The 27,810-nt window shown below is 36.4% G+C and overlaps 2 protein-coding genes across 8 annotated transcripts in view; both read left to right on the forward strand.

The window, feature by feature from the left end:
• Cdk5alpha (Cdk5 activator-like protein) overlaps nucleotides 1-27,810 on the forward strand; it is a 572,471-nt gene that overhangs the window by 321,749 nt on the left and 222,912 nt on the right. The window lies entirely within an intron of this gene.
• milt (trafficking kinesin-binding protein milt) overlaps nucleotides 1-27,810 on the forward strand; it is a 344,265-nt gene that overhangs the window by 148,412 nt on the left and 168,043 nt on the right. For 4 of the 7 annotated variants that reach the window (XM_065229547.1, XM_065229548.1, XM_065229551.1 and 1 more), the window contains exon 2: nucleotides 21,923-23,265. The exons of the other annotated variants lie outside the window; for them this stretch is intronic. In XM_065229547.1, coding sequence (XP_065085619.1) covers nucleotides 22,293-23,265 — 973 coding nt within the window. In that variant the 5' untranslated portion in view covers nucleotides 21,923-22,292. The remainder of the gene's footprint in view (nucleotides 1-21,922; nucleotides 23,266-27,810) is intronic. 7 annotated transcript variants of the gene reach the window in all.

Raw genomic sequence — 27,810 nt, forward strand, 5'->3', positions numbered from 1 at the left:
TGTAGTTTTTTTTATTTATATGGAGATTTGAACCTCGTCGACACAGAACCTTGCTATTTCTGAGATCCGAAAATAATTTTTCAAGTTTTCAGAAATTCCGATGGGCCAACGTATAGCCTTTTGCGAGTCATGAACAAAGTTTTGTAAAAAAAATTATGTGTTTACTGCGTCACATCATATAAATCCATTACTTCTGTAAATATGGTTCAGAATTCTGAAGGAGCTGATACGAGATCCGCAAACTAAGAAACCTGAGATGAGCAGTACTTACTTGTCACATGAAAGTTTTTCTGCAGAAATTTTGTTCTAGAACCGATTCCAGTGGACCCAGAACCTGATATGGATCATAGGATCATCAATCTGGGATTTGGCTCGAGATTAGCGAAATTCGCTTCCTTGACGCAAATTAAATTAAACCAAATACCATCAGCAATAAAATATCAAATCAATGGCCAAATAAATAAACTTGGTCAACTGCAAATAATATAACACGTCAACAAATAGTTTAACAAATAGCTGATCAAATAACCGTTTTGTAGTATTTGGTCAAATAATTTTTAAATATCTGACACGTGTAATGGCTTAGGCAAACAAATATGACAAATAGCGTTATTTAGCAAAGCTTAACGAGTCAAATATTGGTCGTGTGGGCAAACAGTGTGATATCAGCTTAAGGCTCAATTTACTTTGATGATTTTTCCCCAAATTCAAAAGCAGTTTTTTTCTATGCATTATTTTAGATTGCAAAAAGCTCGCGTCATTTTGTGTAAAATATCAAAAGGAATCGAATAGTGCGAGCTTTTTGCAATCTGAAATAATGCGTCGGAAAAAACTGCTTTTTAAATTTTCCAAAAAGCATCAAAGTAAATTGAACCTTAAAGGAGCCGCGTACCCATAGTTGCGATATTTAATGCTTCTTATTCCTATAGTTGCGATACCAACAAGCATGGGAAAAATCGTTCCATTTTGCATTCTCAACTCACTCACACGCACACAACATCAGAAACGAACAGCAGCTTGTGCGAGTCGAACTGATTTCGTTCGTATTCGCATTGCTTCTATTTTCTTCGATGAATGCAGAATTGAGCAAAACAGACAGCTGAGCGTAACATGAATGATTCTGAGTGTAGTAGTGTGGATGATTCCTCTCTTATTATTTTTTCCATGCTGAGCCTTTTACGATTGCATTCTGCTGAGTGAGCTGAATGAGAATTTTGCAGAAAGAATCACTTTTTATTTTCTAGCTTTAAACATACATTGACACATTTAAATCGCTATTAATATCGAGAAAACTGTTATACTGTAACACATAAACATAAGCGTCACGCAAATAACTTAAAACTGCTGTGGCCAATTCAACTGATTTAAATCAGTCAGCCAAAAACTATCTGACTCGGCTATTTAAATCGTTAGCATTCGGATTTTACGCATTCAATCTGGTTCTCCCTCGCTAGAGAAAATTGTTCGGCTGCCTTTCAGTTTATCCTTATTTCCTTCTACTGCTGTCAGTTCTGAGTCGAGCTGCAGAGTCACTTGGTAGGTAGAATTTACACTCGTTCGGCAATCTGTTTGTAGGCGAGGATGGCTATATTGATTCTGTGGTGCTCGCGCGAGTGAATGAATTTTCCCATGCTTGGATACCAATTACCGGTTTTCAGGTTTGAATGGTTACATCAACAACTTGATCAGACGTGGTGGCGTTCAGATGGGCTCGATGGCCTTAAAGCGACCCTTTTGGCTTACTTATCAGAAGATCGTGGGTGTAATCTCAGACCCCTACATATTCAAGAGTCCTTAGGCGCTTTCTTTTTTCGTAACATGAACACATCTCAAGGTAACATTACAAATTTTATAGAGGTTTTAAAGTATTCTACAAATCTAAATCATGGTCTAAAAACGTTAATCAATCCAAATTGTTGTCTCGAGGAGACACGGATAGGGGAGGTGCTGCTACTGTAACTTTCGACCAATGACAGTGATGCTTACGTCAGAGGACGACTTAAGTGTGAAACAATCGATAGAACTGTTTCCGCACATCGAAGGTACGTGAGCATATCGGCCATCATCTCTTTTGCCAGTGGTGGCGGGGGGAGATACCTCTCATCATCCCTCCTCAACAGGGGATTTTGGTAAAGGAGATGATCAACCCGATTTGTGCCTTCCTCAAAATTGACCTTTGCTCGCTTTCTACTCTCTATACACAATTTTCACACTGCCTTACTCTAATGGAACTATCAACTCTATACTTTCATCTCCTTATCTATCGTATAAAATGACCATTTTAAGTCTGATATCGTTAAGCATCTCCAACTATGTAAATCGTTAACTTCACGCTTGGAGTAATACAAACATGATTGGTTAGAAAAAACATTAATGATTATGGAAAGTTTCTTGCAAATCTGCGAAGGTCGTATCTGATCGATTCACCATTTGACTTGGAACTGCTCTAAAAACAATTACCCACAATTCTCAATCACAGAGGAAAAAGTTGTTGTGCTTTACATATAGTTGATAGTTTACATTAGAATTTTTAATTTCTTGTTCCCATGTCAATATCCCGACTACCGAACGGATATGTGAGCAGCAGTTGCGAAAGACGATATCCTATGAGAAAAATTGTTTGCACTCAGGATGGCTCGTCGCTGTTGCATTGAATTCCCATGAGTATCAAGTAATGGAAGCATTTTGAGCCACAAAACGTAAAGAGGAAATTTAACAATGTAGTGGTAAACACTTTGAAATACAGAAACTACTATGATTGAAAATTAATAATTACTCGAAGCGGTCTCGTCGACGCGCCGTCTGTGCAGGTGGTTGTACATATGAACCCCCACAAGAATCGAAGCCATCGGTTAAAGGTGCTCCCCCTGACTCAGTTCGAAATATGTCTGCTAGCCATTCAGACGTTGATGATTCCCCATGGGCTGGTTTGATCGAAGGAACCGGTCAAAATACCGCATTCCGCTGCGTGATGAATCATCATGCACCGTCATCGTCACTATTGGAATGATTCATACGACCGAAAATAGGACAAATGTCCACCGGGTGACACCGGTCAAAGGCCACTCCCTTGAAACTAGGTCAGGACGAACGCGAAAAAGGTTCGTGTTTCTATTCACACACTCACACCCATCTATTTTCCTCGCATCAAAACACTAAAGCAACTACACTCGCACGAAAGAGCCAACAGTACGTCCTCGTCAAAAGCGTGGCACGTCCATTTAACGCACCCCGTACCCATTCCCTCACTTAGGCCAGAGAGATGGTTCAACCGAAGCGAAGAAGGTGTGTTGTTTACTGTTTTTGGAACTGCACAAACTACTGGCAGTTTGAGTCGTGCCTACCTTGCAGTTTGCGGTAAGAGCAAACAAAAAAAAAATTGAAAGCCACTACACTGCTCCAATAGACGATGAAGTAGTGCTTAAGTATTGCGAATCTATGTACAATTTTCAACCTTCAAATTCTGAAGCTATAGACACTCGACTCACGTACACGTTTACACCGAAAACCGCCGATGAATCGATTGAATGGTGGTGGTGGTGGTTGTGAGTAGTATCTGCTAAAGTCAGGTTCATGATTATTCGCAGCTTTGCTCCGAGATAGTGTTGATGCAATTAGCCTATTAGACCTACCCGTATCGGATATTGGTTTTCGCGGGTGGGGAAAATTAACCGGAAAATAAAACTTTTCGCTCCGTCATCGCAGTTAATGGCGGTTGATAATGTCGGTCGCTACTTGCTAGAGGCTAGACAAACATGTGTCTTGCGCCGTGCTGTTCGATATTGGGGTGTTAATAGCCCTGCGATTGATTGCCCAAATTATGGTTATGGTCGATGATTGGATTGAAACTAGCCGATGACGCCCCTCGTCAGCTGGTGCGCGGGTGCTTGACTGAGTCGGAGATAGAAAGTTTATTTGGGTGGCGACGTATCTTGGATCTCACAAAATAAAAGATTCGGCTTGGGGAACCGATCAAGGTCATGGAAAGGGCTGTACCTTGCTAACCTAAATTTCTAGGTCTAGCGATAGCATTTTGTAGATTGAAGATGATTTGATGAGGCAAAAATTTGATTGTCATGGTAGCTGCACAGAATTTGGGGGTAAAATTGAAGAAAATTCCGGAATGCACTATGACTATTAATCATAGTGGTGGCCATAATCGAAAATGTACTTCCTAAGATTCGTGATTTGTGTTCGTCAACCGATAGCAGACTATTCAACGGAGAAACCCCCATATTCTGTAAACCATATGCAGTTTAGTCGATTTTTACGAGGTTTTTTAAGCGGCTTTTTAGGTGGGTTTTTGGATTTGTACGGTTTTGCAATAGAGTTGGAAAATGACCGATTTTTGTACACTTGCATATCCTGCTGTTCATGAGTTTATCTGCCTTTCAGTATCCTCTCCCCAAAACTTATCATAGCTTGACTTACTCAGAAGTTATTTAAGCGTAGAGAAAATATTGACTCTGGAAAAGTTACGTTCTCGCTACAGTCTGTTGTAAGTACCACCACTACCATTTTCGTAAGAAACTTATACAGCGGATGTAAGAAAGCTGTACTTAAATTTGATATAATATGCCGTTTGCTTTGCATGTTCAAATCATTACTATCCTTGCTACACCTTCGCAGGTAGACTAAATCATATTTGCAGGGCTGGTAGTGAGTCACTTTTTCCAAGCCAGTCACTGAAAAGTCTCCTTTTTTAAGGCCAAGTAACTAAAGTCACTTTTTCTTGTAATCAGTCACTATTTACAACTTTTTTAGCGTGAATTTATTTCAAGATTGATAATTTTTCTTGTACTGTGTAGGATTTGATAGTCCAATCAATGCATACATTTTGTTCTAATTTTCGAACAATTCGAAAGAGGTTTGTGACGTTTAACCGTCTTTCTCTATCTACACCGCGTCTACTCATTTTTCTAAATAAAATTACCTGTGTTTTTTCCCAGGTTTTCCAGAACTTCAACGGATAGGTTCCAGGCTTATAATAAGAAAGTTATTTTTTGAAGCGTTAAAAATAAGCTTTTTTTCTATAGATCAAAAACAACAGCAATTAACCGAAAAGTTTTTAAGACATGGCAATCAGTTTTAAAGAAACAGCTTTACATTTAAATCCATTGAATGTTGAAGTTTACCATTTACCGTAAAACAGGGTAACATTGAAAGTTTTTTCAAGTACCTATATTCTATATATTCAATTGCTGTGTGTTTTTTTCAAATTTTATTTTTTTAATACAAGGATCCTAGAGTTAATTAGTTAGTATTTTAACACAAATTAAATCATATGCACTATTTTTTTAGTGTTGTCACCGATGATCAGTATTTTAATTTGGAATTACTTTGATAATGCTCGATGAATGTTGACAAAATTTGTGAAGCTCAGACAATTTAGTTGTCGAAATATGAACTTTGAATGAGTATATAATCAGAAAACATCATAAGAAATAAGAATACGACATAGAGTGTGGCTTTACCGGAAATACATTTCATAAGTGATGGTTTGAGTGTTTTTTCAAACAGGTGAAAAACGCGAAAATTGTAATATTTTTGTAAAATATGTAACACATACTATATACATAGGATATCAACGGAAGTACCCTAAAAGCACAGAGAGTATATTTAATGATTATGTTATACTACGGTACTTAATTTCTCACTTTAAAAAAGTAAAAAAAAAAACTTACTTAAGGGGAAGCTCACCGCTCCGAAAAAAATAATTACGTTTTGATTTTTCTAAAAATATTGGAAAAAGGTATCAAAATTTTAAGACAATCACATATTTTTTAATTTTTCAAAGAAAATTCACGTTCAAAAACATTTTTTATAAGTCATTATGGCATAAAGTTGGACTCAAAAAACCACAAAACATCGACTTTTCGGTTTTGCTGAGAGTCCAATTTTTTTTCATGATGAGATAGAAAAAAAAATTTTGCATGTAATTTTTGACAAAAACCTAAGGAACAAACTGATTTTCTTTGATTTTTGATATTTTTTCCCAATATTTTTAAAGAAATAAAAATGTACCGAAATTTTTTTTTTATTTTCGGGGCGGTAAGCTTCCCCTTAATTTGAGTAATTCCAAGATCTAAAAATATTCAATGTCTTGTAGTTTCTTATTCCATGTACAAGTTCAATATATTGGAAATTTGCAAAGTCCCAGAATTAAGGAAAAAAAAACAAATGATTTATTTCATGTCCGTAAGGCCGGAACAAATATCAAGTTTTTCTTTTGTCACCCCCCCCCCCCCCCCTTCAAAATTTTGGAATATCACCAAGGGGTGTGTATATTTATTTTTCGCAAATTCATTTGGGTATGGATACTGGCTTTACTAGATTTTATTATGTTGTTGTTGTTGTTGTTGTTCTTGTATCACCTTGTTCTTTTAAAGAATTTTCACATAAATTGGTACTTGACCAGTACGGCATGACAGGTCCTTGAAATCGGATTAGCCGGTTTCAGTTGTTGAAAACGGATTTTATCGAACATCATTCCTAATCTTGTTTGGCAACTCACTAGGTAAGCCACCTTCAATCTGATCGATCCCTCTTGTTCGTTGCGCACATCTTCGTCTCGTCCCAGTCGGATCACTACAAAGAACCATTTTCAGTGGTTCGTTATCCGACATTATTACGATGTGCCCAGCCCACCGTAGTCGCCAGATTTTTGCATTCGATCTACATGTCTTAACTTACAAACCTTCTGCAATGATACTTAATGATTCACTTCTTTTCTACAGTGATTCAGCAATTTCCGAGCTAAATCCAATCTTTTCAAAATTGGTATAAAATTTTTAGAAGTGAGACCAAATCAGAAACGATTCAGGAAATTCCTAACTGAGGTGACACTTTTCAAAGCAGATTCAAAACTGAGTCTGAACTTTTTTGAAGTGAGTTCAAACTTTCGAATAAGTCATCAATATTTTTCTAACTGAGTCTAAACTTTTCTGTTATGTTATTCAATCCTTTTTAAAGTTGTCAAAACTTTCCTGAAGTGATTAAACATATTCCAAATCCAATCTTGAATGAATTGGTTTCGCATTTTCTGAAGTGAGGCAACATTAGCTGATTAATCCTTTTCCTAAATGAATCCAAGGTTTCCTGCATTGATTCAACTTTTTCCGAACTGAAACCAAACTAGTCAAAACGGGTTTGATATTTTCCTAAGTGAACTCCAGATTTTTGTTAACTGCTTTGGCGTTTGGCAAGGACACAATCTTGCAATCTTTTCCGAAGTGAACCGACAATTTGTTGAGCTTAAATTTTCCAAATGGTCTCCAACCTTTTCTGAAGTGGTTCAAAACCTTCCTTAGGGAGTCCAAAATGTTCTGTTGAGTGAATTATATTGAATGTTAGTCTGAGCTTTTCTGAAGTGATTTAACTAGCTTTTAACGTAGATTCCGCTCCCTTCATACGTGATTGTAGATTTTTTTAAAGCTAGGTTGGATTTCGGTTCAATCTTTTGAAATTTGTGCTTGGATTTTATAGAATGGAACTTGCTGAATACCGGAAGGACGAACCTGGTTAATAATCACAAAAGAAGGTATTTTTATAGAAAATTAATTTTTCTGTTTTCCGAACTGAATTTTGGCTTCTATCTTTGAAAAATATGCTTGTATTTTAATAGAAGTTGCTGAATCCATACGTGAGGGTTGAATTTCTTCAATTTTTGAGAATACCGAGTTTAAATTCACAAAAGTACGTATTTTCATAAAAACTTTGATTTTCTGTTCTGCCAAGTTGAATTTCGGCTCCCATATTTGAAATAGACTTGAATTTTATAAAATGGACTTTGCTGAATCCATACGTGATGGTAAATTTTTTGCATGCACAATTTTTTAGATATTTTGGTTTGAATTCTCAAAAGTACGTATTTTTATAGAAATTTGGGTTTCTTGTTCAGCCAAGTTGAATTTCGGCTCCTTCCTTTGAAAAATAGGAATGGATTTTACTGAACTGCTGAATCCATCCGCATTTTCATAGAAATTTGGTTTTTCGGTTCTGCCAAATTGCATTTTGGCTCATATCTTTTAAAAATAGGCTTGTATTTTTTAGAATGGACCTTGCTGAATCCATACGTGAAGGTTGAACCGGGTTTGTAATTCGAAAAGGTTTTTTTTTTGTTTTCCTTTTCCGCTAAGTTGGATTTTGATACAGTCCTTTGAAAGTTATGCTTAGATTTTATAGAACTGGCCTTGCTGAACAATTGTTGAGAAAACTGAGTTATATTTGGATAGGGAAGAAGTATCGAAAACAGAACTTTTTTTTTCATAAGAACTGTTACGTTTGTGGTATTCCGCTTGATGGTTTATCCGGAATTTATCAATACCCAAAAATCAATTGCTTTGATCCTATTCATCTACATTATTACCAATGTTCTTCCTTGAAAGGATACAAAAACTTATGCGCGAAATGTCTTGTCGATAACTCGAGTGTTACACATAATAAAGTCAACATTTGTGGCATTAGTGTCAAAAATCACGGCTTCAAAGAAGAATAAGGCTAAAGCGGAGGCTAAGAAAAAATGTTGGCGTTTTAAATACACGGTTTGGATATAATGTAAAACGAATTTTAAATGTTTTATTTTTTTTTTTGGTTTATTTTTATCCCCCCCGACTGGTGCGAGCATCGAGTGACAAAAGAAAAACTTGTGATTTGTTCCGGCCTAATTAACTTTATGAAAGATAAGAGATCTTCATTGCAGCCCCATTAACTTCACAACAATTGTAGAAACTTTGGAGAAGTTCTGAGGACTGAAAGGAAATGCTGAGAATTTCAGTGAAACTTCATAAACAAACTGCGGGAACATAAGGGAAGTTTGCACGCTGAAAATATAAGGAACTTACTGGAAGCTTTAAGAACCTCAAAGCGGTTCATTTAGCATCCGAAAATGGTCAGGAACTTTTATAAAGTTCCTAGAATTTCAGAGAACTTCACAGTTGGCAAGCGAACTTGATAAATATAGATTCTAGCTAGATCTAGAGAACTTTGGTGAATTTCAGATCTTAGCAGCAGTTCCCGTAGCTTTATTCCAGACTTTTGGAGCAGTTTAAAGATCTATAATAGTAAATTTTGGAAAATTCAGGATGATGCACTGAAAAAAAATGAGAACCCCTTAAGATGTTCCTAAAAAAAAAAAATTATGAAAACTTCAGAAATATTTCAGGAACTTCACAGAAGTCCAAATAATTTCAGGAAAATTTAAAGGTGTTTACGGGAATTCCATTTATTTCCAAGCCGAACCGAGATCTTCAATAGAATTAAGAGCTTTACGGAAGCTTCGAGAACATCAAGACAGATCAGAGAATCAAAGGGCAGTTCAACTAATATCAAGGAAATAGTAGAAACCTTAAATATGGTTCGAGAAACTCAGCGAATTTCCGGAAACTTCAGCAAAGCTCCGAGAGAATATCTGGATCGTGATCAAAATTATTTGAACATCCGGAAAACGTGAGAGTGCGTTATGCACTAAAAAAATGCGAAAAAATAGCTAAGTGGGTTAGAGAACACCAATAAAGTTCCATTTATTAAAAATAAAATAGGGGAACTTTTAGCAAGCAGCAATATCTTCAAGAAATTCCAGAGAACTTCTAATAAATTTAGATTAAGATTTAGGGAATTTCTTGAAAGAAGTTTAGTAAGCTCCGAAAATTGGAGGAATTTCAAGGGGAGGTCAGCTTCATTAGTTTCAGAAAATTAGTGGGAAATTTATAGCAGTTTCCAGATTTTCAGATAACTTCAGAGACGTTGAAAAGTTAATTGAGGTCTTCGCATAAGTTCAGAAGTTCACGGAAACTTATACATTTTTAGGACAGTTCAATTAGATTCAGTGCAGTTCAACAAGTTTCATGAGAACTGCATAAACTTTAGAGATTTGAGAATTTCAGAAAATAATTTTTCTCCCTAATAAAGAATTAAAAAAAATGAAAAAGAACAGAGAATCTCAGCCACATAAATTTGTAGCGAATTGTTAAACCTTTAGAGGAGATCCATGATCGTTAAAAAAATTGAGGAAGCTTTAGGAAGTCCTATAAAGTTCAGGGAAGTTTAAGAATTTGATGAGAAGTATTGTTTCTCAAACTCATTACCGTCAGGATTTTTTTTTTTGAAATCTCACGTAGTTCTGAAGACCTCAGAATAGTCCACACCATATTCAACAGAGATATCACCATATTCAACAGAGAAATGTCGATGAAACTATTTTCCGAATTCAATTTTCTTTTAGTTTAGAAATTCTTTGGAAAGATTCTCCGAAAGATTCATTGAATTAATTTCAGATTTTCTTTTGAATCTCACTCCTTCCCTTGGAATTTTACTGACATTGAAAGTCGCATAAGAATTCATTGACATTACTCCCCACAAATTCCTTAGTTTTCTTCTCATAATTTGTTTGGTAAACTCTCCTGAATTTATTCTCCGAATAACTTTGAGATGTCCTAGAGTTATTTTCAGATTCAATTGTAATCCTTCTTTTAGTATTCTCAAAAAAAATCCAAGGACTTAGGCTCCGCATTGGTTTTCTCCCACAAAGTTTATGGAATTATCCTCAGATTGCCCTTGGAATTTTCCTCTGAAGTTCACAGGAGTAGTGCTCCTCAGAAATTCCTAAGAGTTTTCATTAAAATTTACTTTTAATTCAATTCAGGTTTTTTTTTAATTCTACTCAAAACTATCAGGCTTCACATGGATTCTACAATTCCGCAGAAATACCTTGCAAGCAGATTGCATTTGATGTTTTTCTGAAAGATTTTTTTAGCATTGGAATGGGTCCTCATAAATTATGGTAAAATTCCACGAGCCTTTAAAACTGTGCATGGAGTTTGACTCCAGATTCTTAAAAATTTCTTGAAGTATTATAGCTTTTAAGTCCATATTTGAAATTTGTAGGAAATATGCACGTTCCAAAACTAAAAAAAAAAAAAAAAAAACGTTTCAAGCCTCAGAATTGTTTAAATTTATTTGTTACTGAAGGCTAATCCACTGTGGATCTATACTATTTATAAAGTTCGAAGTGTGAACTAAAAGAACGATTTAGGATTAATCCTCTTCTTTAAAATATTTTAATAAGAAAATTATTATTATTATTATTATTATTAGAAAATAACTATTCCAGGTATTTTAGGGAAAAATAAAATTTCCTGAGGATTCCAGCTTTTCCAGATTTTTGCAGTTACTAAACCTCATACAAATACCGTGGGTTTGGCCATAAACTTTCTTTTGAATCTTTCCCTTGTTAATGAGATATCAATTGAATAAGTCTAAACATCAAACATTAATTTGATTTGCCATCATAACGACTACTTTTCTTCTCTTAGGTCACTTTTTAGTCACTATTTTTACAACTAGAATTCACTATTTGGTCACCTATTTCTTCAACATAGTCACTAAAATCACTATTATTGACAGCAGTGATCACTACCAGCCCTATAATTGCATAAATTTCACAAATGGCAAACACCACAAATGCTAAAAAAGTACGACCCTGAACCCCGAAAAAGTGAATTTAATTCATAATCCTCCATGAATGAACGCGCCAAATGAAAAAAAATACAGTGAGAAAGTGATTTTAAATTCCGACGCTCTGGACCCTCTGCGCTTGACCGGAACAACAACAAAGCCTCAACGAATGGCCGAAAAATGTTTATAGCAGCGCTTATATTGCTGCTGAATTGGATTAAATTGAACATTTTCCTCTTCAATGTCTCGGAAAGATAGAAATTTATCACTTCACCGCGGGAAACCGCGCTCGGATTTGTATGTTTAATCAGGCTTTTACGAGGGTCGTGTTTTTCTTTTTCGGTTGACACGACTGTGTCGGAATTAATCAGTCCGGTGGTTTGTCTACTTACGTTTTGATTGATGTGACTGAGTATCTTTTCTCATTTCCATAAGGGCGAAAGAATGACCACAACAAATGCTAGTATTTATAAGTCAAGCCAGATAAAATCTTGTGACAGAAATGTCGGTGAAGCAATTCCGTATACCTTCGAAAAGCTGTGACTTTCATTCCGAATGGTTATTTTGCTTTTGAACGTCGTTCATCATTCCATTTCACGTAAGTTTATGTGGGATAATCTTCTTAAAGGAAAAGTGTATTCCTGTTGTTTATTTGCTTTCGGTTCGTCTGTTTGCTTTTCGTTCTACGTGAAAACAAGTATAAGACAGATAATCAAATACAGCGGAAGAATGCGACTCTTTTGGATAGCTCTGAAACCGTGCGAAAGTTCTTCGTGGTTTCGACACACAGGAAGGAAGGTTACTGTCCTTTTAAGTGTTATACTCATTCGTCTTAATGGATGGAAGTAGCCTGACAATGTAGGACTTGACTTCGGATTTGCCGGACTAGAAGTCAGCTAAAGGTAGAACGGATGTGAAATGGATTTTTTGTTACGAGATACCAATGAGCAAAACCTGCAATTTATGCAAGTATAGTTAGGATCATTGGCTTCTTCAATGATAGGAAAATTGAGTGTCTACACACGTATAATTTTAGATTACATAAATAAAATAAAATAATAGGATAGATGCATCAGTTTTGGCCATAGTTTTCTATTTTGAGCATACCTAAAAAAAATATTTTGTTTTGAAAAATCTTGAAGTCGTATGATAGATTTTTGATCCAGTCATGGAACATAAATATGACCAACATTTGTTGAGTTATGAATAATCATGAAATTTGTTAGGTCGCACGGCAGGTTTTGGACCGAGAATTACCCACTTTCCAGGGCGTACTCGAAACAAAGCTGAGTTCAGGAAGCGATTCCGGGTGTCAAACAAGGGTACGATTGCAATAGTGTGATTTCCTTAGTGCCGGGAATAATTAAAAAAATGCCAGTCATCAGAATCCTGAAAAGTTTACGTCTCAGAATGTTGAAAACATTTCATTTATTTTTTCAAGCTTAAGATTTCTAAAACAAAGGCTATGTTCAATCTCATAACTTTCAAAATGTCGAACTAATGACTTATTCGGCCCAATGGCTTGTTACCTTCTAGAAATGTTCAGGCTAAATTTTTGCCGTCGAAGTTTTATTGCAATCTTGAAGTTAAGAGGATCTTCAAGATTTTTGAACTATGAAAAAAGCTCGAAAATGGTAAAAGATGTTAGGATTGCAATCTCAATATAAACAAATTAGGGTTTGTCCGACACGTCCACTCTACAGAATGGTAATCAAGACATCGCACAACATTTTGTAAAACATCAAGATCTAAGCTCCAGGATGATTTGCAAAACTCAAAATGCTTTGTCATTGTAATTTTTGTGTGATATATAACGGTGATGAGGTCTCCACTAAAGAGCCTGAATTTATAAAGAGACGACTTGTCAAAATTGGAACCATCGATTATCTGTCATAGTCATAGGAAAAGTTATTCAAATCGAGTAGATGGATCAATCAAATGAATAAGAAGTCGTCTCTCTATAAATGCAGGCTTTTTAGTCTCCACGAAGGTTTACCCTTTCTAAAATTTAGTAGAGTCATCGTAAAGGGTGTATTGGATAAAAATTGCACACACATAAACAGCTTTAACTTTTTAACTATTATACCAAATAACTTTAAAAGTTTAGAGAAGATTGTTTAGAGAGTACTGAACAAGCAAACAATATTGCTTGAATCAAGTACAAGCTTTGACTAGGGTTTTAATCAGTAAAACAAAATGTCTTACACATTTTGTTCAGTGGTGAAAAAGTACATTTTCCAGCATGTTGTTCTCATGACTATTACTCGAGATAAAGCACACAGCTTCATACACATTATGGACTAAAAATCTTCACTGAACATTTCCAGTCAATTGATATTATAGTTGAAAAGTTACAGCTGTTTATGGTTTGAATACATTGTTGAGTCTACAGAAGTTCAAGATCTGATCACCGGGGTAATTTGAAGAATCAATTATTTGATGTTGTTCATCGAAATGCAAAAGGTTAAAAAATGTAGGCTGGACATCGAACAAGATTTCAATGAGCCTGGAAAAATAGTAGAATCCTAGGTATTTTTTTATTGCATTCTACGATTTTTGTCAGTTTTAAAGTGTCCATGGTTTTAAACATTTAAAAATATTTCATTTTTCATAAGCTAGTTTTGGAGGAACAAAATCGTGCAAGGAAATTTTGATATTATTTTATTTTGTTTTAATTTTTACTTAAAATAAACAACATTCGTTTTTTGTTTAAATTTCCTAGAAAGACATTATTTTTCTTTATATATTTGTCCAGGGTGGCCAGCAAACCGGGAAAACCGGGAATACCGGGAAATATCAGGGAATTTTAAAAGTAACCGGAAAAACCGGGAAAAACACGGGAATTCGGTGAGAGAACCTGGAAAAATAAATTAACAATACCAAAGGAACACATTTTTACACCAGAATTTCGGAATAAAACATTAAAACAGAGTGATCCTTTACCAAATAAATGTCTTGATCTATTTGCTGCATAATTTCTTTAGTTTCCCGTCTTATTGTTTTTAGAATTTAATTACTCAGCAATATTGTAAATTGTCGCTTCAATTGCAGATGTAAAGTGAATGGTCCTTAAAATAAAATATTGAAGATGCTGGACTTTGGAAACAAAAATTTAAAAAACCGAAAGAATAATTTAGTTTTTTTCCGGGGTTTTAATTTTTCGTTGTTCAAAATTCTCATGATATGAATTCCAGAATTAACTTGGAATTCTCCTCTGAAATAAACCAGAAAAGACTCTGCGTAATAATTACCGTTGAATTCTGTTTGGAATTTCCTTGCAACCCCTTCTAAGAATTTAATTGGAATCCGACTTTGATTCCTTTGCAAATCTTTTCAAAAATTTCTTTTAACTCTGTTCAAAACAGTAGAAATGTTTCGAAATTTTATTTAGAAACCCCTTGGAGTATTTTAAAGAATTTCTTTGTTGGAGTTCTGTGATGAATCGAGGGTTAAAATTATTGTCAGAACACTCTTAGAACTCTGTTTCTTGTTGTCAGATCATAATTCGCTTAGAGTACTTCTTAAAATTCATCTGTGATTTTCCTCACGATCCCCATACAAATCTCCTCAGAATCATGTAGGAATTTTCCGCAAAGTTTTGTTTTTCGCAACTCCTTTTTAAATCTTTTAAAATTACCTAACAATTTAATTTAGAACTTGCATTCTTCTCCACAAATTCATCAAACAATTTCTAAGAATTTAATGTCAAATTAATTCTGGGATTCTGCTCAAAACTTCTCCTTCGAAAACTGTGTGGGAATCCTTCTCAATATTTACTTGAAATCAACACTTTGAATTCTTTTAAATTTACTTAAAACTCCAGGGTTTGTCCACTAAATTTTATAGATTGTTTTGTAATTTGTTATAACCCTTCAAATGCTTCCAAGTCTCAGAGCGTGACAATTATGACTCCACGATATTTTTTTTTTCGTAGAATATTAACAACCGGGAATTTTTTAAGATTTGAACCGGCAAAATCGGGAATTTCAAAATGAAAATTGACTGGCCACCCTGTTTGTCTCAGTTGATTTCGATCAGAAATGCCGTTACCGTACTACAATTTTTTTGAAAAATCTCAAAGACACCGAATTCGGCTGAATTTTAGAAAAACTGTCAATCATTGGCATAGCATAGCATAGCATATGCGATTGTACAAATCGTGGGTGGCTATATAATGGTCAACTAATACGTTTTGCAGAAAATATCGAGTGTTGACGCAGAAAATATCACTTGGGATTAGTGATTTTCCCCACACGAAAATAAAATCTACAATAGAAGCATCGCATTATACACCTGGCCACATCCTTACAATCGCAGGGGAAGGGAGGGAAAGTTAATCCAACATCTACTTAAGAAGGTGCAGGGAACCCATACTACCTTCATAGGTGTCACAGGAAGGAAAGAGTTGTGTTAGTGGGAGGGTGAATGATTTGGCAACTCTATTCGTCAATATAGAGCATTTGATAAATCAGTGACAAAAAATAAAATATAAATAGATAAAATGGAAAGATCTCACCCGATTGGCCTAGAGACTTTGAAGCGTCATGTTTTCAGAAATGCTTTATTTAATTTTCCTTGAACCACCGCAATCACTGATAACGCTCTTCTAGCTCGTACGTACAAAAGAACGCACTCCACGTATTTTCGGACTGTCTTCTTTAACACCACACAAAGAAGTTGCTCATCGCAGCAACAGAAAAATATATCAGCGTGATAGAGGTTGTACGGGGCAACAAAGAAAAACGCAAGACCACACCAAGCACCATTGCACAAGCAACAAGAGATCAAAAAAAAATCACGCACGGTATTCAAAACTTTTAAATGCGATCAACAGTTCACCTCCAGTCACTCGAGAACAAAACGCATGCGAAAAGGTTTTCAGCAGCAAAAAAAAACACAGAAGAAACAAAACACATCCGTTTCGGTCGCTGGTTCAATCAGCACTCTGCTTTCTCGATCAGTGCCCTTTCGGGAGTTACGGACCTCGTCCTCAGCGCATCCTGTTCACGTTCGGCAGCAATAATGGCGGATTTGATGCCCGTCACCATTTCCTTTATTGCCTTGTGGACGTTGCTCTTATCCTTGATGAAGTCATGGAGTTCATTGATCCTCCTCCTGACCTCCATCAATTTGGTCTTCCCAAGCTGCAATCCTTCTTGGGGTGTGCTACTACTGGATTTCGGTGTGAAAACCTGGCTTAGCATAAGACCTAGCTCTCCTTGGTGTCCTTGCTGCTCACCTTGGGGCTTACTGCTGCTGTTGGAACTCGCTGTTGCCTCCAGGTTCAACACTGGTGATCTCTGCAATATCCCGCTCCTTGCGAACACGTTCGCTCCTCCGTTTTCAATTTCTGGCGTCTTGCCGTCGTCCTTCATATTTTTTTTTTGGGTTTTCTCATTTTCTTCTTTTTTTGTTTTTTTCTCCGTTTTTCTCCATTCTGTTGGGTCCCCCCTCCGGGCCGCTATCTCCACTCGTTGTATGTAGTCGCCTATCGTGATCCCATGGTTATCTATGCAAGCAGGGAGGCCATGCTAGGGTTGACACGGTCCTTCATGGGGGCCGTGTTCAGAGCCAGATCGGCGTAAGTCAGGAATGTTACATCTGAGTCTACTACTCACCAATCACCAATTGGTGACGAGTTTTGAACGTATCCGGAGGCCTGCCAAGGTTTTACCGGGACGGGGGCAGCCGCACTATTAGCCCACTCGCCATTTCAAGAAGGTGTCACCCTTCTTTACTTAGGGAGCAGAATAGCACGACTGTCAGCCCTGTAGCGTGGTATCCAATCCATTGTGCCGTGTCGTGTCCATAGTTCCATGCCGTATCCAGTATGCCGTAATAAGAATCTTACTGGCGTCGATCCTAATGTGCCGCTTGGCACTCCTGCGGGTTGACGAAGCATTTCCTCGATCGCCGTGTTATGGTTACCGCGCCAGTGTTCGCGTCGCACCCCCTCACTTTGCTATTGTCAGAAGGACAACATTGCCCAGGCTACACCACGGGGAGGTGTGAGGTAGGAACTTGTGAGGACCAGAGATAGGAAAAACGCTCTTCCCAGGTTGTCAATTCACCATTTGTAGCCCTTTAGAAAAACTGTCAATCATTGCTCATAAAAACAATTACTCAAAGTTTCATACAAATAGGAGAAGGTCGATGCATATTTTTAGCTATTGTGCCTGGAACTGCTTCTTGTTATATCCTTTTTTCAATAAATAAAGACAACATTTAGATTCTCAGGGAGTTTTGGAATTCTCATATCAAGCAATTCTTTAAACTAAGAATGTATTATATTAAAGTACACCCAAGTCTTTTTTATATAGATTTTTACACGTTTGGTGTTGCGAAATACAACCAATAGACTTCTTTCGAAGAATTATATGAAATATGAACGAACAAAAAACACATCGAAAAAATCGCAGCGTTTAATTATCCCGCAATACTTTAGTTGAAGTATTCTGAAAATTCATAATTTATGGACCAAGCATCGTAAAAAGAGCGTTGTGTAGTGAAAGGAAGTTATCTAAACAATCCAGAAAAAATATAATCAAATCTATTTAGACAAATCAAAACGTAATTATTATTTTTTCGAAGCGGTTAACTTCCCCTTAAAGTCTGTAGTTTCAAATGGCGATAAAAAATTGAAATTCGTCAATAAATAGCTGAGCATTGAAGTTTGCCACATTTTACCTGAGGCATCGTGTTCGGAGTTTTAAGAGATAGAAAAAAAATGTATTTAGTAAAGATGGTAAAAATTGACTAAGCTACAATTTTTCTGTGCTCCTTAAATTGCATCTTCAAATGTTCTAAAAGTTATCGGAAGACAACTTTGCTGATAAATTTTAAATTAAAAAAAAATAAATAGTGCGAAAAAACTGTTTTTTAGACATCCTATGGCAATTGAGGTAAATTGCTCTAAATCGGTCAAGTCTTTTTCAACAAAGTTGATTTAAATTAGCTTAGCTACAATTTCTGCCAATACAAAAGTTACATTTCTGATTTTAATGATAATAAGAACCACCCTAGCAATGGTTGACACCAAAATAAGAGCTTCTAAGTAACAACTTTGAAGAAGATACTTTATTTCTAATGCTTCAATATCAGGCTCTAAATAGATCTTTCCTGAGTTGGGAGGAAATGCTACACTACAGGGTGATTCGGAATAACTGTTACGTTAAAAAATGGTCATAGCGATTGAATGTTTGCATTATTTTATGATATCAGTATATTCCAGATATACTACTTATATATATACTTTAATTCAAATCCCTCGCTCTTTACCTCTAATTACCAGCCACATTTGTCACGAAAATGAACCACAGCTGGTTCGCATATTTTAGTTCCAGCACTTTTGGAGTCCTGGCGGCGATGGGTCTGAGGTCTGAGGTCGGATTTTCCATGCTCTATAATGAGGCGAAAAATAAATGATTCATTCTTTCGAAGATATTTCAGTTTCTAAACGATAACACACGAATTTATACAGATTTATGACAAATGAAAAAATCCTAATCTCAATACAAGCTGTTATTTGTACACACTTTAAAACAAAAATACTTGAACATATACCCATTTTCCCCATCGAAAATTGCATATTTGTGAAATCGGTGACAGTTATTCTGAATCACCCTGTAAAATCAACATTAAGCTTAAGTGCGATAATTTATTAGCTAGAGAAAGTTCTGAAGAGGATAGATTGATAGTTCCGCTAAAGTACGGCAGTGTGAAAATTAAACAGAAGTTGAAATTGAGCGAAAAGCCATCAGCCTTTACGTAGCTCTAACATTGATGGGTGAGGGGTATGACCTCAAATCCACAGGCAAAAGAGTGCGCGTTTGACTTGTTCATATACTGTCTGCGGATATGGAATAGTTCTAGCGACAACCTAAAGCCCCACGTTTTCCCGCAAGCATTTCCAGACAACGGTGTGTTATAATGGAATTCTTCTTTACCCAACTGTTGGTTTGCTTTTCTCGTCACGACGAACGTATTTAATCATCTTTCTTGCTAAATTCCCATTCAGGACCACTCACTGGCAGGCATTGAAAATCATTTGCATTAATTTACATTCATTTGCCCCTAACTATTTTCATCAACAGAATTTCGCAAAATGGTGTAGGGAATTTTTGTAGGTTTTGTTATTAGCTACAACTTTTGTTGAAAACTCAAATCCGTATCTCTTATGCATGCCGAACCAGAGCAAACAGAATCCACTACTGTTTTTCAGTGAATGTATTTTACATTCACTGAAAAACAGTAACGAGTTCTGCCCGCTCTTATTCGTGATGCATAAGAGATACAGATTTGAGTTCTTAACAAAAGTTGTAGCTAATAATAAAACCTACAAAAGCTTTAAACATTTGCGGAATGCTGTTGATGAAAAAAGTTAGAGGCAAATGAATGTAAATGAATGCATGAAATAAATGTAAATGATTTTCCATGCCTGCTCACTGGTGAACACTTCAGAGTGGTGTATCTTACCGTTTTTGAGTCATAACTTAATTCTAGGCATAATTTCAAGGGAATTGAGACAAGTATTCCAAGGAGAATTGATAGAAAATCTGGGAATTCCTTTCAAGTTAGTTCTGTTGAACTTCAGATTAGAATCGTAAGGGAAATTCCAGGTAGTTCTGAGTAGAATCCCAACATAATCATGAATAGGATTAAAAAAAAATCCTACAGAACATTCTGATGATTCCAAGGTAATTCCAAAGAGAGTGCTGACTAAAATTGTTTAGTAATTTTGAAGAAAATTCTTATTTTGTAAGGAGAACTCCAAGGTTCTTGAGTAAAATTCCAAGAGAAGAAGTAGAATCCAAAACAGTGTTCGGAAAAGTATTTTCTAATCTCATTCATTGAGTCTCTCTGAGAGCATAAACTCGCGTACGAATCTGGCAATCAAATCTCACGCTTGAGATTCGCATGCATTTTCACGCTCTCTCACTCACAATGCCAAAAAATAATTCTAGCTCATTCCAAACTCAAAACAACCGCTCAAACGTCAATTAGTATCAGTATGCTCATTAGACTGATGCAACATTTGATATTTTCGCTCCTCAGTGCCCAAACGGTTCCAAATTGGGATCTGACAAGCCTCCCCTAAATTTGAACTCATTTAGTAAGAAACTGACTTGGCACAAACCATTTGAAGTTTATATGGAAATTACTACTACAGACTTGACAGACTGCATTCCTGTCAAAATTTATAAAAAAGTAACATTTTTGGTTTTATCATGCTCTTGTAGATCATGATTTAGGTTTAGAGAATGTTTCAAAACAGCGTACAGTGGCAGGTCTCCATACAAAACCTAAAAAAAGTTTCAGAATCTGGCTGAAATCACATATTTAGTAAATTTTGGGATGCTGATTCTATTTTTTGATGTCGGAAGTCATAAAAAATGTGAACTAATCTCCCTAAAGTGTGATCTTATCTTTTTGATACCTATGAACCCATTGATTGATTATTTGTTAAGCTATAATAATTCATAATATTTTGTTAATTTAGGATGCAAATTCATTTCCAGGACATCACAAACTTAGCTAGAATAATAATAAATAATCAGTTTTATTTCGTTACTACTCATATTACTAATTTCTGAGATGTTTTACTCGGATATTGAGTATACACAGGTAGAACTTATTTAAAAAGAAGACGGATTAAGGCAAGGTATGTTTATCATTAGTTGCCGTCCATATACCACGTGGACCACAAAACTTAAATCAATTACCGATAGACTGTTTCATCAAAATCGGTTCAGGTATGATTAAATGGGAGCAATATCTCATTTTTAGACTGAATATCTCCCCGGTTCATGAGTTGATGGGTCGCTAAGTAGGATCCAGATGTGGGAGCTGCCTCCCTGACGTCGGTAGCATTTGATACTCAGTACGGAAAACAAGATCGACGGCAAACAAATCAAGGAAAAAAATGTTTTAAACCCTCGATAAAACTTGTGATGCTACTTAGGGTATTTTACAATATTTAGCTGTTTCCTATAAACTGGGAAAACTGTGCAAGAGAAGCGGGAAAATCTGAGTATTTAAATTCTTAAATCCAGTGGCCACCCTGATTTTTTAACGTAGTTATTTAAAGAAAAAGTTTCTATAAATTCTGGAAACCCTACGTTGAAGTCCTGGAAAAACACAGGGAATTTTATTTAAATTCTGTTAAAATCGTGCAATGTAGCTTTTCTATATACACTAGCGACACACTTAAATGTGAAGCCCAATGTCCCACTGAAATCTCGACAACTTCCACTTTTCGCATCAATTTTTTTATGACAAATCACCTGACTCATGTGCAACTTCTCGATAAACAAACACTCACCATCATCGACTCAAGCGTACCTGTGTGTATGGACAAACAACCTCCACTCAAGTATCTCTCCGTCTGGATTGGTACCAAGCTGGCCCGTGAAAAGAAAACAAAGTGAATCAGCAGTGAATTTAACGATCCTTTTGAATATCCCATCAGCTTTGAACCAAGGTCATCAATCAAACCGGCGGAGAAAAAAAATCGTGAAATCATAACCACAAGAAACCCATAATGAAAGCAATAACAACAACAACAACAACAACAAGTGCATAGTGAACCTACGAAATTAAGAGAAAAAAAACCAATCATTATTGTTGAGCGCACCGTATCTCGAGCCAGACCACCTCGTGCGATCGAACGTGAAAAATAATTGATTAATTGAAGACCAAGACTACCATCAGGGCGTGCTGCGGAGCTGCTCCCTCGTCCACCATGTGACGCGGATCGCTGCTGTGCTGTGTCTGTGAGCGTGCGCGCGAGTGAGTCGAAAGAATTGCACTACTCCCCCCCGGCGATCCGAATTCGAAGCATGACGTCGACGACAACGACCAGCAGCTCGAGTGTTTCAGTTTGCGCCAACACCAACCGTGACGCTTCATCGTCTACAACAACATCGCCTTCGGTTCCATGCACCAGCGATGAAGAAAGCACCACCGAATACTCAATCGATTCGCTGTCATTGAAAACGACGGCGGCCGCAACCTGCCGATCCAGCGACGACGGCGTTGCTGAAGATGGCTACAATACTCTTTTCACCAGGAAACTGTCCTCGGTGGATTTGCTCAACAGCACTCCAATCGATTCGTTGGAAACCAGCAGCTTCTACGAGTACAGCGGAGGTCTGCTGAGTCCTGCCGTCTCTCTGCCGCCGCCGTCCATTTCCAGCCACCCGAGCGACTCGAGCTACGGATTCCATAATACCTATGCCGTGCTGGAGCGTCAGCTGGTGAGCAAAGCATCCGCCGCTCGGCAACTTCGCGAGTTCCTACAGTACAACGACCTCAACAAAACGCCAGTATTCTGCGATGCGTCTCCGTTGGTGATGGCCCGCGACCATAGTGCAAATTATCTAAGTAGTATTAGCGAGGAGAGCGAATCGTTGTCCTCGCGGCGTACGTCGTCCACCACTCAGCACCCGGATGATGAGGATGAGGAGAAACCGAGTTTCCTGGAGCTGGAACTGGAAGCGTCCAGTCGGTTGAGGAAGATTCGGGAGCGTCTTGGGGGTAGTTTGTTGTCGATTGATGGAGCTACTGGTGGCGAGGAGAAAACGGTGGAATCACCGCTGGCGGAAGCACTGTACGGAATCAGTGCGGAGAGTTTAGCAAGGGCAGCTGCCGGTCGGGTACATCCCAATCCGGACGTATTCCTGGCGGCGGGAGGTTCAGAGGACGATAAGAGCAGTCAATCCGGAGAGTATCCGGAGTATATCTATCACGTGGCCAAGGGCAACGATGGCCGGATGTACTTAAAGGTGGTGCGGAGCTTACTGCTGGATAAAGGTAAGACACAGTTAATCTAGATAGACGCCCTAGTTGTTGCAAATTCCAATTCCATTCCAACAGAAGTAGGTTTCCTGTTTAGAGAGAAAGTAATCGAAGATAGGTGGTGAACCGCACACCCAATTAATGGGTGCGCGATGCGAGAAAATACCAATTAATTATCCCGCATCAATCGATGTCGCCACCATCCAGTTGAGTTGCTGAGTTAAGCTTGCGATGCAGTGACCCAAAGCCGGCGGGAGAACTAATGAATGCTGACCGAGCATCGGATTTCTTTTTAATCACCGGCACTACGTTGATCCACTTTTACGACCGTCGTCGTTGGCGTCGGTCGACAGTTTAGTCTTTATTGGGTAGTAAGGCAACGACGACAGAGCATATATTTATAATATTGATGAGCCGTCGCAGCCGAATTGAACTAGAATGGCTATTTTCAGATTTGGATTTGTATTGAAATTTAGTTTTCGGTGATGCAAAACAGCAGCTGCGCGGTGCGTTGTGTGATTTTAATTGTTCCGATCGGAAATCCCACGAATCTGCTGGGAAGATGCATTTTACTGGACACATGCGAAATTTAATGAGTGTGACTTTTCCAACGATGAAACTGTTCGGTTGATCAAATTTGTATTAATTTTGGTTTTCTTTTCCTTTCTCTCTTTCCAGGTGAGTATTCTTTACAAATTGAGTTACATTCGAGTCATATGTAAGTAGTTATGACCCACCATGAAAATCTTCGAATTCGCAACTTCAAATTTGTTATGATCTTAAACTATGAACAATATAAATCACTCCTGTTAATTCTTCTGAATCTTGGTTTAAAATTTTTATTTTTGTTGCCCTAACAAAATCTAGACATTGTTTACGGATCATTTTTTTTTTTTTTAATATTTCGTTTATTTTTCCAGGCTCATTTGCTGTAGCTTTGCGGAGCCGATATTCATTGTTTAGATAACAAAATTACTTAAAACTAACGTTAGTAAAGCGGGGGCCGATTACTCGCGGCTATCTCGAGGTTAGGGGTAACAAATTGTAACAAATGGATGGCAGGGTAGGGATTGTGAACACAAGGTTTGGAGAGCAATGTGCTCTTGATCTCGAACTAGGCGACACTCTGATGAAAAAGATAAACATGGGGGTACACCGATGGGTAGCTAACAACTTGGGAGAACACAAGATGACACTAACTTCTAAATCCTCAAATCTATCCGCTTTAAAAACACATAAATTAAATTCAAATAGTCAAGGTCTCGGCGGTTTACGGATCATTCACTTGCGATCCTTTTTCTGCACAATTTGAAAATTTTATTTATATATAAGCGATCTTAGACCGATAAATGCAAATTACTTTTATGATGACGGATGTACGGACATTTGCCATTCAGATGGTTACCTTAATGGACATAAGCCATAAATTTATTTAAGAATATCAGGGCTGGTAGCAGGTCCATTTTTAGTGGCTTCGTCACTATTTTCAAGACAGTCGCTCAAATATCACTTTTCTCACAAAATAGTCACTAAAGTCGCTATGTCTTAAAATGTATCAATAATGTTACTTTTTACGACCAATGTTGGAGTAAAAACAGGCCTGGTAGTGAGTCACTTTTTAGTGACTTGGTCACTTTTTTCAAACCACTCACTAAAAAGTCTCTTTTTTAAGGCCAAGTCACTGAAGTCACTTTTTCTTGTAATCAGTCACTATTTTCAACTTTTTTTAGCGTGAATTTATTTCAAGATTGATCATTCTTTGCTTTGTGGCGTTTAATCGTTTTTCTCTATCTACAAGGTGTCTACTTATTTTTCTAAATGGAATTACTTGAGTTTTCCAGGTTTTCCCAGAACTTTAACGGATAAATTCAAGGCTTATAATAAGAAAGCTTTTTTAAAAATGCATTCAAAATATGCTTTTTCTGGAAGATCAACAGTAATTAACCCACGCGTTTTTAACAATCAGTTTTAAAGAAACAAGTTTGTAATCAAATCCAATGAATGCTAAACTTAATTTTTCACTGTTCACAGTTTAAAAAACGTACTTAATTTGAGTAAGTCGAAAATCTAAAAACATTCAATGTCTTGTAGTTTCGTATTCCATGTACAAGTTCATGATATTGAAAATTTTCAAAGTGCTTGAATTAAGGAAAACATTAAATGACTTATTGCAAGTTCGTAATTAACTTTATGAAATATTAGAGATCTTCATTGCAGTCCCATTAACTTCACAACAATTATAGAAACTTTGAAGAAGTTCTGAGGAATGAAAGGAAATTCTGAGTATTTCAGTAAAGCTCCATAAACAAACTGAGGGAACATAAGGGAAGTTAACACACTGAAATTATGGGGAACTTACTGGAAGCTTTAAGATCCTCAAATCGGTAAATATTCTAAAATTTTCAGAAACTTCTATGAAGTTCCTAGAATTTCAGAGCACATTACAGGTGTTAAGCAAACTTGAGAAGTATAGAAACCTTGAGGGGTTTTGTGCAAATTTAAAAAAAAATCTAAGCACCTCTGAAAAGCTAGATCTAGAGATCTTTGGGGAATTTCAGCTCTTAAGAGCAGTTCCCATGACTTTAGTTCAGACTTTTTACAGCACTTTAAATATCCATAAATCCGTAAATTTAGGAAAATTTAGAACCCTTAAGATGCTCCGAGAATTTCACGGAAGTACAGAGACCATCAGATAATTTATGAAAACTTCATAAATATTTCAGGAACTTCACAGAAGTCCAAAGAATTTCAGGGAAATTTATCTTCAATAGAATTGAGAGCTTAAGGGAAGCTTCGAGAACATCAAGACAGATCAGAGAAACAAGGGCAGTTCAAATAATTTAAAGAAAATTGTAGAAACCTTTACGAAGTTCCGGAAACTTCAACAAAGCTCCGATAGAACTTCTGAAACGTGATAAAAATTATATGAACATCCGGAAAACGTGAGAGTATTTTAAGGGTGTTATATCATGGAAATATCAAGAACTTAAAAAAAGGTTAGCTAAGTTGATTAGAGAATATCAACGAAAAAAAAATGTGAGGACTTTTAGCAGCGATAAATATCTTCAAGAAATTCCAGAGAACTTAGTATTTAGATAGTCTCATGATATTCAGCGAAGTTCCGAGTACTTCGAGGACGATCAAATAGCTTCAGAATAATCCCATTAACTTAAGCAAATTTGCAGCGACTTACAAGGAATTCCGTGGAATTATGGGGTATTCCAAGAATTCTATGATTGATCTAAAAGCCAAAAAATATCAGAAAATTTGCCGGACCAACAAATTTAGAGAACTTTAAGTAAGCATAGTTCAGGGAATATAAGTGAGCGTTTTTAATGGTTAGAATATTCAAGGAAAATTGTCCAAAATTCAAGGCAAATCAATTAATTTCAGTAAAGTTGCGGGTTGTTAAAAAATACTGATAAATTCAGGGCAACCTAGAGAACTTTAAAGAAATTTGTTTAGGCAATTTTAATAACACCCGGAAGGCTCGATAATTTAATGGAAGTTTCGTGAACTCCAGAAAAATCATGAGAACTTAAGTGAAAATCATAAAACTATACTAATTATTTCATTCTAAATCCAGGAAAATTGCGGGGGCACACAAGTTCCAGAAATTTAGAAAAACTTCGAAAACTTCACAGAAGGACAGTGGTATTCAGAAACATTTCGAGAACTTCATAGGAAAAATTTGGTAAGATCTCAGAATAGTCCATTTCATATTCAACGAAAATTTCGATGAAGGTATCCTCCGAATTCAATTTTCTTTAAGTTTTTATCGGAATTACCTTGAAATTCTCCACAATAAGACACCCTTTGGAAAGATTATCAGAATATTCATTGAATTCATTTCAGATTTCCTTTTGAATCTCACTCCTTCCCTTGGAATTCTACTCACATTGAAAGTCTCCTAAGAATTCATTGGCATTTCTACTCACAATTTCCTTAGATTTCTTCTCATAATTTGTTTGGAAAACTCTCCTGAATTTATTTTCCAAATTCCTTTGAAAATGTCCTTATTATTATTATTATCCTTAAGTTATTCTCAAATTTAACTGTAATTCTTCTTTTAGTATTTTCAAAAAAATTCCAAGGACTTATGCTCCGAATTTGTTTTCTCCCACACACATTATGAAATTATTCTCTGAATGCGAAAATTTCGTGATCGTGACATTCAAAATTTGTCCTGATTATAATATTCCAAATATTTTACCTTACCTGTAATCTCTAAATTGCCATAGATTTATCACAAATTTTCTGAGGCTTCCAAAAATCGGTTCCCAATACTCAGCCTTTTTTGCTTCGTAATCTTGAAATTTTTCTAAGTCTTGGATTTCGAAAAATGATCTAGGAAAATTTTTAAGTTCTAGACATTTTTCCAAAGACCAGAAATTTACATGAGCAGTTGCACTGATTTCAGTATTTTTGATGTATATGAATGCTTCCTTCTTTTAAACATGAGCAGTTCTTTCGAGTTCAACTGATTTCGAAAATGTTTAAACAATCAATGTATTACATTTTTAAAAATGTGTCCTTCTCGAGTTGTGCTGATTTCGTTAT

This window comes from Ochlerotatus camptorhynchus, unplaced genomic scaffold (genome assembly GCF_037179485.1).
Source record: "Ochlerotatus camptorhynchus isolate MF236.1 unplaced genomic scaffold, CSIRO-AGI_Acam_v1.1 ptg000316l, whole genome shotgun sequence".
Lineage (NCBI taxonomy): Eukaryota > Metazoa > Arthropoda > Insecta > Diptera > Culicidae > Ochlerotatus > Ochlerotatus camptorhynchus.